Source organism: Citrus sinensis, chromosome 3 (genome assembly GCF_022201045.2).
Source record: "Citrus sinensis cultivar Valencia sweet orange chromosome 3, DVS_A1.0, whole genome shotgun sequence".
Taxonomy (NCBI): Eukaryota; Viridiplantae; Streptophyta; class Magnoliopsida; order Sapindales; family Rutaceae; genus Citrus; species Citrus sinensis.
The window spans coordinates 12144276-12162182 of NC_068558.1; the positions used below are offsets into that span (position 1 = coordinate 12144276).

The 17907-nt window shown below is 35.0% G+C and overlaps 1 protein-coding gene across 1 annotated transcript; it reads right to left on the reverse strand.

The window, feature by feature from the left end:
• Positions 1–11061: 11061 nt before the first annotated feature.
• LOC107176904 (probable receptor-like serine/threonine-protein kinase At5g57670) lies at positions 11062–12684 on the reverse strand. Its single transcript, XM_052435722.1, has 4 exons — positions 12111–12684; positions 11729–11966; positions 11433–11560; positions 11062–11261 (listed from the first exon to the last, which is right to left on the reverse strand). Exons 1-4 carry the CDS (start codon positions 12682–12684, stop codon positions 11062–11064), a joined length of 1140 nt encoding a protein of 379 aa, XP_052291682.1.
• Positions 12685–17907: the final 5223 nt, after the last annotated feature.

Here is a 17907-nt window from a genome sequence, read left to right on the forward strand (position 1 = left end):
CAGAACTTTCCAAAATTTTGTGAGGCATTTTCAAAGTTTTAAAATTCAGATGGGATATTTTCACAAATTTGAAAAGTGCAAGGTCTTTTTATTAAGAAATTCTTGCAATATTCACATAGCTATATTTACATTCACATGCTCTCCTCAAATACAATAATATCTTTGGTAAAGTAGATCAACTGCAGTTTGTCCTTGTGCATGATATGATAAGATCGTATGATTCAGTGCTAACGTGTGACTAACTATATGTCCTATCTATGGGTCCTGCTACGTTACATTTGTTGTAACATACATTCTAGTTAAAACAAATGTAAAGACCACACACTGGTCTACAAGCCCCATCTCTCACGTTACTTATTTTTGCATGTTTTAATTGAATTATAAGTTACAACAAATGTAACTTAGGAAAATTCCCTATCTAATTCTCTTTTGTGGTGTCAAATCAACTAGATTGCTAACACTTGTGTCAAATTAGAATTGCTTCTTGGAACCCATCTTATCCAACCTATATTTTCATTTGTGAGAAATATTCCCAATTCGTCATTATATGAACATCATTTAATAAATTAAGCCAACTTGTTAATCAAAGTAATAGAAAAAATAACCTAATAGGACGGAGGGATGATAGTAGGTGGGTGGGGACCTTTTTTCATTATCTTTCTCATTTTCTATTTTAAGCCTATTTTTTAATAAATTTAATGGGACGAAAAATCACACTCAATCCACAAAGAATGCCAACAACGAGCAAGAGCCTCTCAATAACATAAATCACAACCACAATTTCTACCTTAAACAAAGCCACGTCTAGGGATAGTAAAATTTGGATCCGAATCTACATTTGAATCATGATTATTTATTATGGATTCAGATGAGGGTAATGTTCGTGCAGATTCTAGGCAGATATTACGGGTAGGGGTGGACAAATGACCTAATCCAAATCGATCTTAACCGATCATGATTGGATCGGGTCACCTGATTTAATCTGAAAATATGAAGAAATAAAAGCACAAACAAACATAAATTATCGATCTGACTCGATCCAATCTAAATTTATTTTAGATCGGATCAGGTCAAATTATATGTTTGAGTTAAATTCGGGTTGCATTTTTCCCAATCTGATTAACCTGAAATTCAATCGGGTTCATTCGAACCCGTATTTGGCCACCCCTAATTACGGGTATCTAAGTTCACACATTAAAAATATTTATATGTAAATTTACTATATTTTAACTATATTTTTTAAAATAATAATCATCCAATACTAAACAAATCTAAAATATTCTAAACTAATAGTTATAGGTACTTGGGTGTATTACAATATTTATGTGTAATGAGTTTTTAGCTTAGAGTTTGTGTTCTCTTATATAGATTTTATTTTTATTTAATTTATTTTAAAAAAAAATACAAATTGAATGTTCAATTTTTCGGATGCAAGTGCATCCAAATTCGTATGGATCCTAAATTTTTACATCTAGGTGCACATTATTTATTATGTGAATCAAGATTTTTCCAAATCTACCTCTTTGCGGATGTGAGTTAGATTCAGATTTATTTGTCATCTTTAGTCACATCACTCAATAGAGCAGTAAAACAACCCAATAAAAACCACCAACAAGGCCCGTAAAAATCCCATAACAATCTAATAAATCAAGGTTACTCTTAGCTATACCATCAGACAGGCCCGGCTCCAAGAATTCATGATCTTAGGCAAAAAAAATTTTTTTTTATGCCTTCATACATTCAATAACATCGACTGTCAAAGAAATATAAAATAGTTCAAAATATATTCGAGCTATACGTTAATATAAAAAAAATTCGTAAAAAATAACAATAGTTTTACACTGTACAACTAGAGTGATAACACCTGAAAAAATTGACTAGTTGAGATAAATATGATGATTAGATTATGGAAATAGATTTCATAGAGAATAATTTTCTTTCTAGAGAAAAGAGCATGAAATTTTTTAATCGAGATTATTGTTCAACGAGCAAGAAATTTTTTAATTGATATTATTGTTGATTCAATGTATACTGATTTTGAGGTTTTCGTTCGAGTTTGAAGGAATACAAACAGTCAATTCTAAGGTACATAATTTTAATATAGTATTTTTTTCTTTTGGAAAGTGAAAGCATTTAAATTTTTTCCTTGGAAAGATTAGCAAAATAAGAAATTAACAGTTAAAATCATTAATTAGACTGTGAAGATGATCAAATATTTATTTTTTAACAATAAATCTTATATTATCAAATATAGAATTTGTGCAAAAAAATTCTTTTAGATGATTATGAATGAGAGTAATAATAGGGAGATGCCTAAAATTAGGATTTCCTATAAACATAACTTAAACAAATCTATGAAATTGTAAAGAATAATGATTAGTAATTAGTGTATTAATAAATAAATAATCAAACTTGAGGGCTTTTTAAAATTTCAGGTCTTAGGCAACTATCTAGTTCATCTAGTGTTGAAGTTAGAGCTAGAAAAATTTGACACAACCCATTCACCTAACATGAATATAATTTGAATACATGAGTTTGGGTCGTCAAATTTGATGTGATTATTAAATAGGATGGATTCGAGTCAACACAATTTTTTTTTTCCATGTAAAGTTAGCGTTCAAGTTCTTAATAATAAGATTATAAAAAAGATAATCGTATTGTGTCAATCGGAACCCTATAACAAGGCCCATTAAAATATGACCTTTTTGACGTCTACAAAAATTGTAAGAATACATTTTTAATTATGCTAAATAAAATTAAAGGAACGTAAACTTAACGTTACTACCTTGATAAAAATCTAAATTGATGCTAATTGAAAAAAATTACTACTAATAGATAAAACTTACATTGCCACCAATTAAAATAAAAATTCTCTCTTTATCTCTCTCTTTTATTTTATTTTTATTTTTTAACAATGAACATGTAACTATGTGATATTTTTGGTAGACATATATGAGATTGGTTACATAAAACCATCATGGGTTCACATAACTGAAAAAATAATTGTTATAATTTTTTAGTCAATCTCTTCATGCCACATTGATTTGTGTAAAACTGTTTGTAGGTCTATTATTATTGTATTTTCTCATATTAATATATTATATTATTTACACACATGCGTGCTCACGAATATATAGCTTCTTAGATGCAGATGTCGGCAAGAAATTTCACGTGGACAGACACTTGTATGTTCTTGCAAAAGTTTTACAACATCATAAAATATTCTACAAAATTGTAAAAGTGCATATCCACATGAAAATTCGTGTGAGCACATCTGCATTTGAGAATTATATGTGATACATAATCAATTTGTAAAAAATATTGTGTGATGTTTGATGTAAATCTTGTTAAATATATAGATATTAAGTGGGTTATTAGGTTGTATCCTATCGGGTGACATGATTACTTGATTATTAAACGGATCGTGTTGGATTAGCCGCAATTTGATATGATATTCAGTTCACACAAATGAATATGTGTCAGTCAGTGATGAATCCAAAAAAAGATTTATTGGGGCTAAATTACACATCATTAGATGTGGAAACTGAAATTTTATGGATTTATAAGTTAATGGAGGTTTTTTCAATTGATTGAGGCTAAATTAAATGATAGTAAAATCATCTATACGAGTTATTTTATAATTAAACCGTTTGGTATCATTTTGAAGGGCTTATTTTCATTTTCGTTTTTGGAGTTTAAATGTAATACCCGTTCGGTACGCTGAATTCAAAAAATAAACTGTAAAACAAATAATTCAGATTTCCATTTACAGTTATAAAATTGAGAACGTGTTTAACACGTTCTCAGTGAATCACAAACCAAATTTTAGAATAAATCACAAAACAAAACCCGATCAAAATACACCTCTCTCTCATGTCTCTCATCCACAGCTCTCTTTCTCTCCGTGATAGTTCTCCAACCAAAATCAGCTACTGCTACTGCGTCTCAGCTCCATCTCGACTAGTGGTGGTGGTGGTGGTGCGTCTCTGCTCTGCTTCGGCCATGGTGGATCGACTGATACTGCTGCATCTCTGTTGAGGATTGATTGGTGCTGCTGCTGCTGCGTCTCGACTCCGTCCCGACTGGTGGTGGTGCGGCCGTTGCTGCTGCATCTCTGCTCTGCTTTAAGGAGGGCTTAATTTCATTTTCTGCTTAACCGATCGAATCTATTTTTCGTTTTGAATGATTGCTCGAAGCATGCCGTCGATTTTGCATTTAATTGGGCGAACAAAACAAAAAAAAAAATTTATGGATTCATCCGTCATTTTCACATGGATTGAGATTGACCATTACATTTCTTATTATTTGTTGGCAGTACATTATAATGATAACACATATATAAATCATATAATTAACATTATATTAATAATAAATTTATACCTAATAATAATATTGATACCAATTAACATTTTATATCAATTTTTTAAAATTTTAAAATTAACAATTTTTGGGCAAACTAACAATTGTTAAAAAAAGAACAAAAAGTTACTGATTAGGTAGAGTTGCTTAATGCCCATGGTATGTTTGTGTATGTATTAGTTAAATTTTTTAGTAAAAATTGCTTTTGAAAAAAGCATTACCAAACGTATATTCTCTGTTTTTATCATTTTTAACTGTGTCTACCAAACGCATATTACTGTTTTCAGTTTTAAAATATAGGATATAGAAAATGATACCAGACGCATATTTAAATTCGAAATACAGTAACTGCAAAACACCATTTTTATTTTCGTTTTTATTCTTAGAAAATACAAATTAAAAAATAATACCAAACAGGCCCTTAACTTTTATGGGTTTTTGAAATTATAGATTTAATGGGCGCTAATTAAAAATCAAAGTAATTTTTCCTTAGTTTTTAGAACTTTTTTTTATTTTTTATTTTTCCAGCAAAGCTTCCTCCACTGGTCGTATGTTGATTCGTCACTAGACCGATGACCCATTTTCCTGGCTCTAATTAAAGTCATCCTGCCGTCAAAATTGGCCGTAACCCAACCAGTTGGAGGAGAGCACCAGATAATTTCCCGAACCCTGAGCTTTAAAGAAAGAAAGGGAGACCGTGTTTCGCACTAAATGCTGAAGCAGAGGGCACTAGTACTGCCAAGCCAACACCAAATTATTTGTGCAAAAGAGAACCTGTACAACACATGATCTTGGTCTTCCTCAGCTCAAAATTTCGACAAAGCAAACACAACGAAACACAAACCATATTAAATATGTTGTAAGCTATTTTTTTAAACACAAATCATACGTTCTACGTACCGTACCAGCCGTGCCGATGCTAGAATTAGATCATACAATAACATAAAGAAGAAGCATCGTGGTTTCAAACTGATCAATCATACATCTTACAATTTGTAATTCTCAAAGGATAAGTTATATTTCAAGTTTCATCATTCACTAACAAATGCATGTTTCGACAGACAGATACGTTGTTGAAAAGTCAGCCCACAAAGCTTATTTTCACACGGTTTTTTCTTGACAAATTGGAGGTTGGTGGCACAAATATTTGACAAGTTGTGGCCGTGCATGCATTCAACTTTGGAGAAGCAAATTTGAAGACAAATTCACAAGGTAGGTGCCTAATTTATGTTGACAACTTTGTTGGGGTTGGTGCAATAGTGCACCCCATTTTCCTTATAAATAGAAGGCAATTCCTCATTTGTTAAATCATCCCAATTAGAGAGAAGTAGAGAGCAATTGCAAGTAAGTTGTTTGAGAGAATTTGAGAGAGCTTCCACTTGAGTGTTCTAGTGAGGTTCTATTTGGGTGTATTGGGGTTGTGGGTTTTGTGAGTTTTTCCCACTTTTGTAAATTCCAATTTGTTAGTAAAATTATCTTCCAATTTTTGCCCGTGGACGTAGGCATTACGCCGAACCACGTAATTTATTGTGTCCTATTTTCTTTGCATTTGTTTATCACCACATTTATATTTCTCCAGAAGTTGCAGTATTAGTAATTGCTCAACCCACGTTTCCGCAACAAGTGGTATCAGAGCCGACGGTTCGTACTTGGGGGGATACGGTACTATTCACGTATACGGTACTGTTCACGTATACAGTACTATTCCTATATATAGTACTGTTCACAAATACGGTGGAGACAATCATTTATACTTAGGAGACGGTCTATTGTAAGTAGTGTGTATTTTTGCATGTCTAGGAAAGTTCTGTCAACAAAGGCGATAAGAGTCTAAGGATTCTGGTTTTTAATTGGGACCGAGTTCCCGTCCAGTCTCCTGGGAACTTTCCTGGTGCATTTATTCACGCGAAATAAACATCATAGAGGCTGTTTTTTAAGTGTAAATAGTTGTTGAAGAAACTGATCATTTGAGATAAAAAGGATGGCAGAGGCATCGTCGTCGTCTTCATCAGCGAGAACTACTGTGACTAATGCAAAGTTTGAAGTGGAGAAATTTGATGGTACCAATAATTTTGGTATGTGGCAATGTGAGGTGTTGGATGTCTTATGTCAACAAGAGTTGGACGTTGCTCTTGAAGAAAAGCCTGACGTGATGGATGACAAGGAGTGGATAAAAATCAATAGACAGGCATGTGGTACTATTCGCCTATGTCTGGCTAAAGATCAGAAATACTCTGTCATGAGGGAGACATCGGCAAAGAAATTGTGGGAGACACTGGAAGAAAAGTCTTGAAAATAGGCTTTATATGAAAAAGAAACTCTATCGATTTACATATACACATGCCATGTCAATGAATGACCACGTGAACTCATTCAACAAGATATTAGCAGATTTGCTAAATCTGGATGAGAGATTTGAAGATGAAGATAAGGCATTGTTGTTATTGAATTCCCTTCCTGATGATATATGATCATCTCACAACTACTTTGCTTCATGGGAAGGACAGTGTCACATTCGATGCTGTATGCAGTGCATTGTACAACTCTGAGACCAGAAAGAAAGATAGAAAGGATCACAGAGATACAGTTGCAGAAGCACTGACAGCGAGAGGTCGTTCACAAAGCCGCAAACCTGGAAAAAGGAACAAGTCTAAAGGGAGACCTACCAAAGATGAATGTGCTTTTTGTCGTGAGAAAGGGCATTGGAAAAAGAATTGTCCTAAGTTACAAAAGGGCAAGGCTACTTCTGATGCATGTGTAGCAGAGCATGATGAGGAGTTAGACTTTAGTCTGGTTGGCATGACATTGATATGTCACTCAGATGAGTGGATTTTGGATTCAGGTTGTATTTATCATATGTGTCCTAACAAGGGCTGGTTTTCTAACTTCAAGGAACTAGACGGTGGAGTTGTTTTTATGGGCAATGACAATGCTTGTAAAACCATGGGAATAGGTACAATCCAATTAAAGAATCATGATGGCTCAAACCAAGTTTTGACAGATGTTCGCTATGTACCAAGCTTGAAGAAAAATCTCATCTCATTAGGAGTCCTAGAATCTAAAGGGCTCACAATCACTTTAAGAGATGGATTGTTGAAGATAGTAGTTGGGGCGCTGACGGTAATGAAAGACACAAGAAGAAATAACTTGTACTATTTCCAAGGAAGTGCAGTTATTGGATCAGCATCAACAGTTTCTGAAAAAGATGCAAATTCAGAAGCAACCAAGTTATGGCATATGCATTTGGGACATGCTGGTGAAAAAGCTTTGCAGACTTTAGCGAAGCAAGGCTTATTGAAAGGTACAAATTCTTGCAAATTAGAATTTTGTGAACATTGTGTTATGGGCAAGCAGACAAGGGTAAAGTTTGGTTCAGCAATTCACGATACAAAAGGAATTCTGGACTATGTTCACAGTGATGTGTGGAGACCTACCAAAACAGCTTCTTTGGGAGGTATGCACTATTTTGTTACTTTTGTTGATGATTATTCAAGAAAAGTGTGGGTGTATTTGATGAAGAACAAAAATGAAGTTTTCGGCATATTTCTGAAATGGAAGAAAATGGTCGAGACTCAGACTGGTCGAAAGATCAAAAGATTTCGCTTAGACAATGGTGGTGAGTACAAGAATGATCCATTTTTTCAAATATGCCAAGATGAGGGTATTGTATGACATTTCACTGTTCGAGATACACCACAACAGAATGGGGTGGCAGAACGCATGAACCGGACTATACTGGAGAAAGTTCGGTGTATGTTGTCCAATGCTGGATTGGGCAAAGAGTTTTGGGCTGAGGCAGTTGTCTATGCGTGCCATCTAATCAACCGTTTGCCATCATCTGCAATTGAGGGCAGAACACCCATGGAGATGTGGACTGGTAAACCTGCTACTGATTATAATTCTTTACATGTTTTTGGTTCCACTGCTTATTATCATGTAAAAGAATCTAAGTTAGACCCAAGAGCAAAGAAAGCATTGTTCATGGGTATAACTGGTGGAGTAAAATGATATCGTCTTTGGTGTCCTATAACAAAGAAGATTATTTTCAGCAGAGATGTAACTTTTGATGAATCAACCATGTTGAAACAAAAAGATTCTCAAGAGGATGACAAGACCAGTAACACTTTGCAGCAGGTGGAGTTTGAAAAAGTTAAAGCTAATCCAGCTGGTGTCGATGAGATGGATAGTGATTCTCCATCGACAGAAAATGATGAAGAGGTTCTGACCCAGGAACCTTCACAACAACATGATTCAATTGCATATAGAAGGCCACACAGAGAGATTCGCAGACCTGCTCGCTTTGTTGATATGGTGGTCTATGCACTTTCAATTGTAGATGATGATGTTCCTTCCACTTATAGAGAAGCAGTAAGTAATCCAGAAAGTATACAGTGGAAGAAAGCAATGAACGAAGAAATGTAGTCTCTTCACAAAAATGAAACTTGGGAGTTAGTTACACTGCCCAAGGAAAAAAAGGCAATTGGGTGCAAATGAGTATATGCAAAAAAGGAAGGATTTCCTCGTAAAAATGAAATTCGATACAAGGCTAGATTGGTAGCGAAGGGTTACGCTCAGAAGGAAGGAATAGACTACAATGAGGTATTTTCTCTAGTTGTGAAACATTCGTCTATTCGAATTTTGCTAGCCATGGTTGCGCAATTTGATCTTGAACTAGTTCAACTTGATGTAAAAACTGCATTTTTACACGGTAATTTGGAAGAGGAAATCTACATGACTCAGCCAGATGGATACAAGGTTGTTGGAAAAGAAAATTGGGTTTGCAAATTGACAAAGTCGCTTTATGGGTTGAAACAATCTCCGAGGCAGTGGTACAAGCGATTTGATCAATTTATGAAAGGGCAAAGGTACACAAGAAATAAATTTGATCATTGTGTGTATTTTCGGAAGCTACAAGAAGGATCTTTCATTTATTTGCTATTGTATGTCGATGATATGCTAATAGCATCGAAGAGCAAAGATGAGATAGAGAAGTTGAAAACTCAACTCAACCAAGAGTTTGAGATGAAAGATCTGGGTGAAGCTAAGAAGATTCTTGGCATGGAGATATGCAGAGATAGAGCTCGTGGCAAAGTAAGCTTGTCTCAGAAGCAATATTTGAAGAAGGTACTACAGCAGTTTGGTATGACTGAGCAGACAAAACCTGTAAGTACCCCGTTGGCTTCTCATTTCAAGCTTTCTGCACAATTATTTCCTTCAACAGATGCAGAACGAGAATACATGTTACAAGTTCCGTATTCAAATGCAGTGGGTAGCTTGATGTATGCAATGGTGTGTACAAGGCCTGACATTTCACATGCAGTTGGTATTGTGAGCAGATTTATGCATAATCCTGGTAAAGGACATTGGCAAGCTGTAAAATGGATTCTACGGTACATTCAGAAGACCGTGGATATTGGTTTACTGTTTGAAAGAGACGATACACTTGGTCAAGGTGTGATCGGGTACGTTGATTCTGATTATGCTGGTGATTTGGACAAACGACGGTCAACCACCGGATATGTATTTACTTTTGCTGGAGGGCCAATTAGTTGGAAGTCTACACTACAGTCTACAGTTGCACTGTCGACCATAGAGGCCGAGTACATGGCAATTACAGAGGCTGTTAAAGAGGCTATTTGGTTATAAGGTTTGCTTGAAAACTTGGGATTGGCACAGGAGTACATTAATGTGTATTGCGATAGTCAAAGTGCTATTCACTTAACGAAGAACCAAGTTTATCATGCGCGTATGAAACACATCGATGTACGATTTCACTTTGTACGGGAAATTATTAATGAGGGGAAGATTCTTCTTCAAAAAATCAAGACTGCAGAGAATCCCGCAGATATGTTGACTAAGGTAGTGACGACGATCAAGTTTGAGCATTGTCTAAACTTGATCAACATCCTACAAGTTTAAAAGCAATTAGAGACGGCAGAAACTGGAAGGTAATTTGTTGATAGTCGGCTCAGATTTACTAAATTTTCGCCGAGGTGGAGAATTGTTGAAAAGTCAGCCCACAAAGCTTATTTTCACACGGTTTTTTCTTGACAAATTGGAGGTTGGTGGCACAAATATTTGACAAGTTGTGGCCGTGCATGCATTCAACTTTGGAGAAGCAAATTTGAAGACAAATTCACAAGGTAGGTGCCTAATTTATGTTGACAACTTTGTTGGGGTTGGTGCAATAGTGCACCCCATTTTCCTTATAAATAGAAGGCAATTCCTCATTTGTTAAATCATCCCAATTAGAGAGAAGTAGAGAGCAATTGCAAGTAAGTTGTTTGAGAGAATTTGAGAGAGCTTCCACTTGAGTGTTCTAGTGAGGTTCTATTTGGGTGTATTGGGGTTGTGGGTTTTGTGAGTTTTTTCCACTTTTGTAAATTCCAATTTGTTAGTAAAATTATCTTCCAATTTTTGCCCGTGGACGTAGGCATTACGCCGAACCACGTAATTTATTGTGTCCTATTTTCTTTGCATTTATTTATCACCACATTTATATTTCTCCAGAAGTTGCAGTATTAGTAATTGCTCAACCCACGTTTCCGCAACATACGTCATTACTAGTTAACGAGGATATACTTCAGTAATTGATGCTTCATCAACAGACCATGGCATCGGCTTGCTCGTAGATTTATCAGAGCACTCAAATTCTCTTTCTGGAAAGCTCTTCTCTGTTCGACTACTAATGAACAATGCAGGCTATCGGGGCATTGGAAGTGTGACAGAGTAGCTGTTTAGCACGAGAACTATTGTTGCCATTGAAGGCCTATCAGCTGGATCTTCCTGGACGCATAATAAGCCCACATGGATGCATCTGTTCACTTCATCTCTTGAGTATAAATCTGTAAGATTTGAATCCAACAACTGCAAGGGTGTTCCATCCCTCAATGCTTCCAAGCCTGCAAATCGTATATCAAGTCATAATAAAAAAAGGTTTTGTCATTCTTTACCCTTTTTAGGGCCACTCTATTACTTGTTTAGTCGTGTTTGATATGACACATATAAGCACTTAGAAATGTCAAAATATATAATTTTATTTATGCTTACATAGCTTAAAAGATCTCGAGCACCATCTGTTTGATAAAAGTTGTTGTTCTTCTTGCCAGTTATAGTCTCCAGAGCTATGACACCAAAACTATACACATTTGATTTCACAGAGAATTGCCTATGCATAGCGTATTCTAGGGACATGTAACCACTGCAAACCAGCAACTAAGTCAATATAATTAAAGACAATTATGAATATTTTGAAATTAATCAACTAAGTCAAGGCTAACTTGTTCTGCTAAGGGAGGTAATAAATAAGTTGTGAAGTAAATAAGCAGAGGGTATATATGTAGAAAGGGTAATATTAGTCAATACTCACTATGTCCTCACTATTCTGCTTGTGTTACCTTGAGTTTGATCAACTCCAAATATCCTTGACAGACCAAAATCTGAAATTTTTGGGTTCATTTGTGCATCTAAGAGTATATTGCTAGCTTTGAGATCACGATATATAATTCTGAGCTGGGAGTCTTCATGAAGATAAAGAATTCCTCGAGCCATGCCTCCAATTATCTTGTAATGTCTTGAACAATCCAATTGGCCTTGTTTCTTAGGGTCTAAGCATAAATCAAAATAAAATTTCTAATAAAGACTGAATTTAGAAAAAAAACTCCAAATAAACACCATGAAAGTTTAAATTACATCCATCAAGTTTCGTCGAATTTTTTGTGAATAAAGGACATCGTGTATCAAAAGAAAACGATCACTACGCAAAGTCAATTTGCAAGTGCCTATTCCTTTTCCTTCAACTCTGGAGTTGTTGCCCATGTATATCCATCTAGTCCCTTGGCTAATTCGACAATACTCCACAAATGCATTACGATCATAAGCGATATGGTTTGTTGCTTCTGAGTCTACAATCCACATAGGACGCGAATCAGTTGGGAGTACAGAACATGTAACTAATACATAATTTAATAGAGTGGAGTTGGGTCTCACTTTTTTCAACTTAGTGCACTCACGAGCAAAGTGACCCAACTTGCTACAATCGTAGCATTTCATCTTGGATTTATTCTTTTTCTTGCCAGCACGCCTACTCCTTGGGCACTTCTTAACATATGGCTTCTTCTGATTAGGATCAGATCTCTCACCCTTCTGGTTATACTTATGACCTCTTTTGCGCTTGAAGTCCAAAGCTTTACGCGAACTTGACTCGGCTATATAAACACGATCAGAAAGTTTAACTGTCTCAAGGTGCTCTACTTCCAGCTCTAGGTGATGTTCTATATCATTGAAAGCTCTGATACTTTCATTATAAGTCATATTCACCTTCATGTGTTCCCAAGAATCAGGTAGATATCTTATTACTGCCTAGACTTGTTGTTCATCAGTCAAAATATGTCCAACAGCCTTAAGTTCATTAAATCATGTCTGACATCTCCCTCAGATGCTGCCTTATAGTATGATTCTGGCGCTTCCAATAAGAGTCAAACTTGATCTTAAGCCTTTTCAGTTTAGTGGTTGAAGTGCCACCAAATTTATCTTTCAGAGCGAGCCACATCTCTTGAGCAGTTTCATACTTCCTAAACTTACACATGAGGTCATCTTGCATGCTGCTCAACATCGTTATGCGAGCATTGTTATTCTTCTTTTTCTAGGCTTGGTCCTCAAGATCCCTCATGTGTTGAGTAGTATTGCCATGCTCAGGCTCAACTAAGGTGTTGTTGAGAGCTTCTAGAGTTTCTTGCTCTTCAAGGATGTATGGAATATTACAATGTCAAATATCACAGTTGTCACCATTCAGCTTCTCGTCCTTGTTCACTCAGCCACAATGTTTTTAGATGCAGATGCCATCTTAATTTTCTTTTAACACAGCGACAATTCAAAATACAATCAATAAAGACATCTAATAATTACATAGAAATAATTAATTTTGCCACAAACGTAAACTAAAAAAATGATAAATTAATATCGAGAAGGAATCAAAAGGTCGTCGAAGCTTCCAATCATCATCCGATTCCCTTTATTATATTCATTATTAATTTAATTTTAATGCGCAAAATTATTAGTTCTAATCATGAATTCGTCAAATTTAATTTTGATCAGAACTCCCACTCAATAGAATAATTCATGAGATGTCATAAAAACATATATAAAGTAGAGCAACAACTAATGTAGAAATTCAATTAAAAGCATAACAACATATTGTTCAACCAATTAAGAGAAAAACAACATCTAAAAGCATAAAACATAACAAATGAAAGAAATAACCAAACCTAGTTAAACTAATATCTTGACTCTTCTACATTTTCTTAAAACATTCTTTGTTTCTCGAGATTCTTTCATCCAACTTATACTCATCTAAATTTTCATATAAAAATAATTGTTCCTTCTCAATGATTCAGTTTATGATTTTCTCATACCATAATCTTTGCCCTCTACCAAGGCGACTAGCTTGTCCTTCATTTCGAAGGCTTGTGTGAATGCTGAATACTAAAGTTCACCACATTTTTTAAACAAGACGGTGCTCCTCCATAAGCTCAATTTCACACCTCAGCATATAATATGCATACGAGGGATCCTTGATCTCCTCTAACATGGGAGCCTTAAAGACAAGCGTATTATCATCATCAAGTAAGAAATTGATGAGGATCCGTTGATAATTATCCCAGTTTGTATACTTAGTATTCACTTTTCCACACATCAAGTGCATAAAGACGTCATATATATCTTCTATATTCATACATAGTACGATCAGGACTCATCTTATAATTTTTCATTTTCTTCACAACTTCTTCATGAGATAAGTCATCATTAGTTTCAATTAGATCCATAGGTGAAACCCAAGCTCTAATTGTCATTAATCCCTCTTCCTCAGTCCACAATTTTCTAACGGGAGGCATCTACGACAAATAACATAAAATTCATATTAGCGATTGTTAACAAATGACTAAAACATGAGATATAATCAAATTTCAGCCACTTTCCATGAAAGAAATATTTTCGAGCTCTCACTAGAGCGAAATATTTATTAATGTATAATGCTCATCCAAGAAATAATATATATTTGATCCCAATTTTATTTCAAAATTAAAAATTAAAAAACTTTGATTATAAGTTAAAATTAAATGTCGGATCAAATAGTACAAACGATGCCCAAAACAGATTCCCGGATAGTAAAATACATTGAAAATATTAATCTGAATACATTATATCACACACACAGTCAGGCACGCGCATTCCATGCGATACAGTGCTTGCTACAGTTCGCTACAGTATCGATATAGTATGATGCACCACCTTTTTTGTCTCCGGTGACATCGGGTCTAGCACCTTCCGACTCGATTTTTCATCTTGATTCCAATGGTAGTTTTGGATTTTCAATCGAAGGTAAGAATATATAAGAATCATCAAAAAACCGAATCTAATAATGTTAAAACATAGTTTGAGTTTTAAAAGATGTTTAAAGAACTGAGTGCACCATCTCAACACAAGGTGTATATTGAATAGCTAGAGTCTACTAGGAATAGTTTAGAAATCTATGCCCACTAAAGGTGATAACTCTACGACTCTATCCTCGCACTTAAGGAGATCTATATATCCCTCTACTAATTTTTTAGGAGATGTATCTATCTCACCGATATTAAGTGAGATGTATCTATCTCACCCATATTAAGTATGAGGATTAATATTCAGTCAATGAAGATTTGAATGGGTGTTCTCAAAAAAATTGTTGAAAGCACCTCCCCTAATTCTTTCATTGTTGGACTAAAAAAGCCTGGTACCCTTTAATTATATTAATTTGGTGTTCAATATTAACTGGTCAAGCACACATAAATGGGATACAAATGGAGTTAGGAAGGGAATTGAGTTAAATATTTCGAATCTTCTTGTCAAACAAGTTAAAGAACAAGAAGAGGTTTGAAAAGATGCCAAAACAATTATGTAGCAAATGAACATGTAAGTACTGATCTTCACCTTCGGTTTTTGTTTTAATTAAAGATTAGTGCTACTTGTACGCGACGTAGATAAATTATAAAACTTAGCGTTACTTTCAAGGTTTCAACCTCGTCGTTAACTAGTCAAGATTCAAATTGGCCTGCAAGTTTAACTTAATTTCCAAGATTATGCAATGATCAAATCATTAAACCTAGCTCTTCACGATCCGGTATCATTACCAATTTGAAGTTTGAAATGCTTTATTAACTAATAACAAAAAAAAAAATTGCAGATTTTTGCAAAAAGCACAAACTAAAAGAAGCTAATAACTGAAGTGTGAATAGTCAATAGCAAATATAATCTTTAAAGAATCCTATCAATGATGCGCATGCATGTGTAAGAATTAATTTAGGCTTTGTTTGGTACGACATGCATGATATAATTTGTAGGCTATAACTGATGTGAAATAAAAACTATAACTAGCAAGAAAGAGTTCATAAGTGTTTAGTTTGCACAATTATAGAAACATAGATGAAATTTTACAAAATAAATTGAAAAACCACCTACTAAAGACTAAAAGCTCATAAAACGATAACAAAATAAGTTGTAATACAGTGTGGTATTAGAGTATTAACTGATTATTTTATCTTTTTCTTTTAACATCTTATGGTGTTATTATAGTTTCAGTGCTCACACAACCCAATAGCTGGGCTGTGGCAGCACATTTGCTCCGCACAACTGAAGCAAATGCGCCTGGCGCCCTTATTTAATCGTACATCTCTTTTAGTATACGTTAAAGGCGTTGGGTATCAAGCGTTTGTCCAACCTGAAGCACACCGGAAAGCTCACGAAGAGAAGAATCCATATTCCGAAGCCTTTTTTCGTATTTCCTCTTCTTTCCAGCGACGGATGCTTGAGCACTTTGAAACCAGGGCTTTCCCTTTCTTTAGTTGTTGAAGAAACAAATGAATGATCACTTCTATTTTATTAGAGTCCCCTAGCTCTTGATTTAACCTATCCATTTCTTTGATCAAAGGACGTAACAAGTTGATGGTGTTTTCAAGGCTATTTAGTGTCAAATGAGGTGGGCCACTCTTTCTAGAAGAGCAAGAATTCCACATCCCTTTTTGACATTACAAGCACCAAATTCGGCGCTTAGCTGGTGGAGGAAAATTTGCTAAAATTTGGTCATGATTGCTAGTTGTTTTGTTTGAATTTTTGATGCAATTAATGACCTTTTTTTGGCCATGATATTTCCTATAAATAAAAGTGCTAAGGGAGAGCTCATTAATTCCATTTAGAGAGAGAAGTTAAGAAATTGTAGAGTGAGAGAATAAGAGTTTTAATAAACTCTTAAGTAATTAATGAGTGAGAGATTGGGTGTATTGGGATTCTAGATAGTGAGTCAAAATATTACAATACTTGTAATCCTCATATTACTAGTGAAATATTTTCCTTATTTCTTCGCCCGTGGATGTAGGCTAAAAGTCGAACCACATAATTTCTGATGTCCTTGTGTGATTCTTTTGTCTCATTATTTCTCAATTTAACTTTAGTTGCGTGTCTGCTTCACCCATCAATTTCCTAATAGTGGTATCAGAGCTATTGGTTGTATTTTTTAGAGTCGGGTACTGTTCTCGTACGGTACTATTCATGTATACGGCACTGTTCATATATATGGTATTATTCACGAGAAATTGGGGGAGCAATCCAAGAATTTTACAGTGCAAAGAAGGGAATAGTGGTGTGAGTAAAGCAACTGTGTGAGTTTGTACATGTCTAGGAACGTTCTGTCACAAAGGCGATAAGAGTTTAATGAATCTAGGTTTTAAGTGGGACCATTGTGACCCCTCCAGTTTTTCCTAGGAACTTTCCTAGTGTGCATATTCACACATACTCACAACTATTCGAGGTGATACACTAGTCTATGTACAATATTTATCAATAAAATGGCGGTAAAGTATGAAATTGAGAAGTTTAACAAAAATAATTTTTCGTTGTGGAAAATGAAAATGAAAGTTGTATTGAGGAAAAATAATTGCTTGGCAACAATTGGAGAAAAGGCCCATGGAGATACTGATGACAAATGGAACGAGATAATTGGCAACGCCATTTCTGATCTACATTTGGCACTTACAGATGAAGTATTATTTAGTGTGGCAGAGAAAAATACAGCGAAGAAAATATGAGATACTCTCACAAAATTGTACGAAGCCAAGTCACTATACAACAAATATAAGATACTCTCACAAAATTGTACGAGGCCAAGTCACTATACAACAAAATGTTCTTGAAGAGGAAACTATATTCTCTTCGAATGGCGGAATCTACAACGGTGACCGACCATATCAACGCCTTAAAGACTATATTTTCACAACTTACAATGTTGGGTCATAATATAGAGAAAAATGAATGTGCAGAACTTCTATTTCAAAGTCTACCAGATTCGTATGATCAACTCATCATTAACCTGACGAACAACAATCTAACAGACAGTCTGGTTTTTGACGATGTTGCAACCTCCGTATTAAATGAGGAGAGCAGACTGAAAAATAAGAAAAACAGACAAGCAAGTTCGCAACAAGCGGAGGCGCTATTGGTGATGAGAGGGAGATCAAT

What these genes read in the sequence shown, in the direction of transcription:
- LOC107176904 (XM_052435722.1), bottom strand. Translation starts at nt 12,684, where the DNA reads ATGAAGGTGAATATGACTTATAATGAAAGTATCAGAGCTTTCAATGAT. An exon ending in ATTGACTTTGCGTAGTGATC is followed by an intron (nt 11,967 to 12,110) that starts GTTTTCTTTTGA and finishes ATTTATGCTTAG; the next exon opens with ACCCTAAGAAACAAGGCCAA. An exon ending in CAACTTTTATCAAACAGATG is followed by an intron (nt 11,262 to 11,432) that starts GTGCTCGAGATC and finishes TACGATTTGCAG; the next exon opens with GCTTGGAAGCATTGAGGGAT.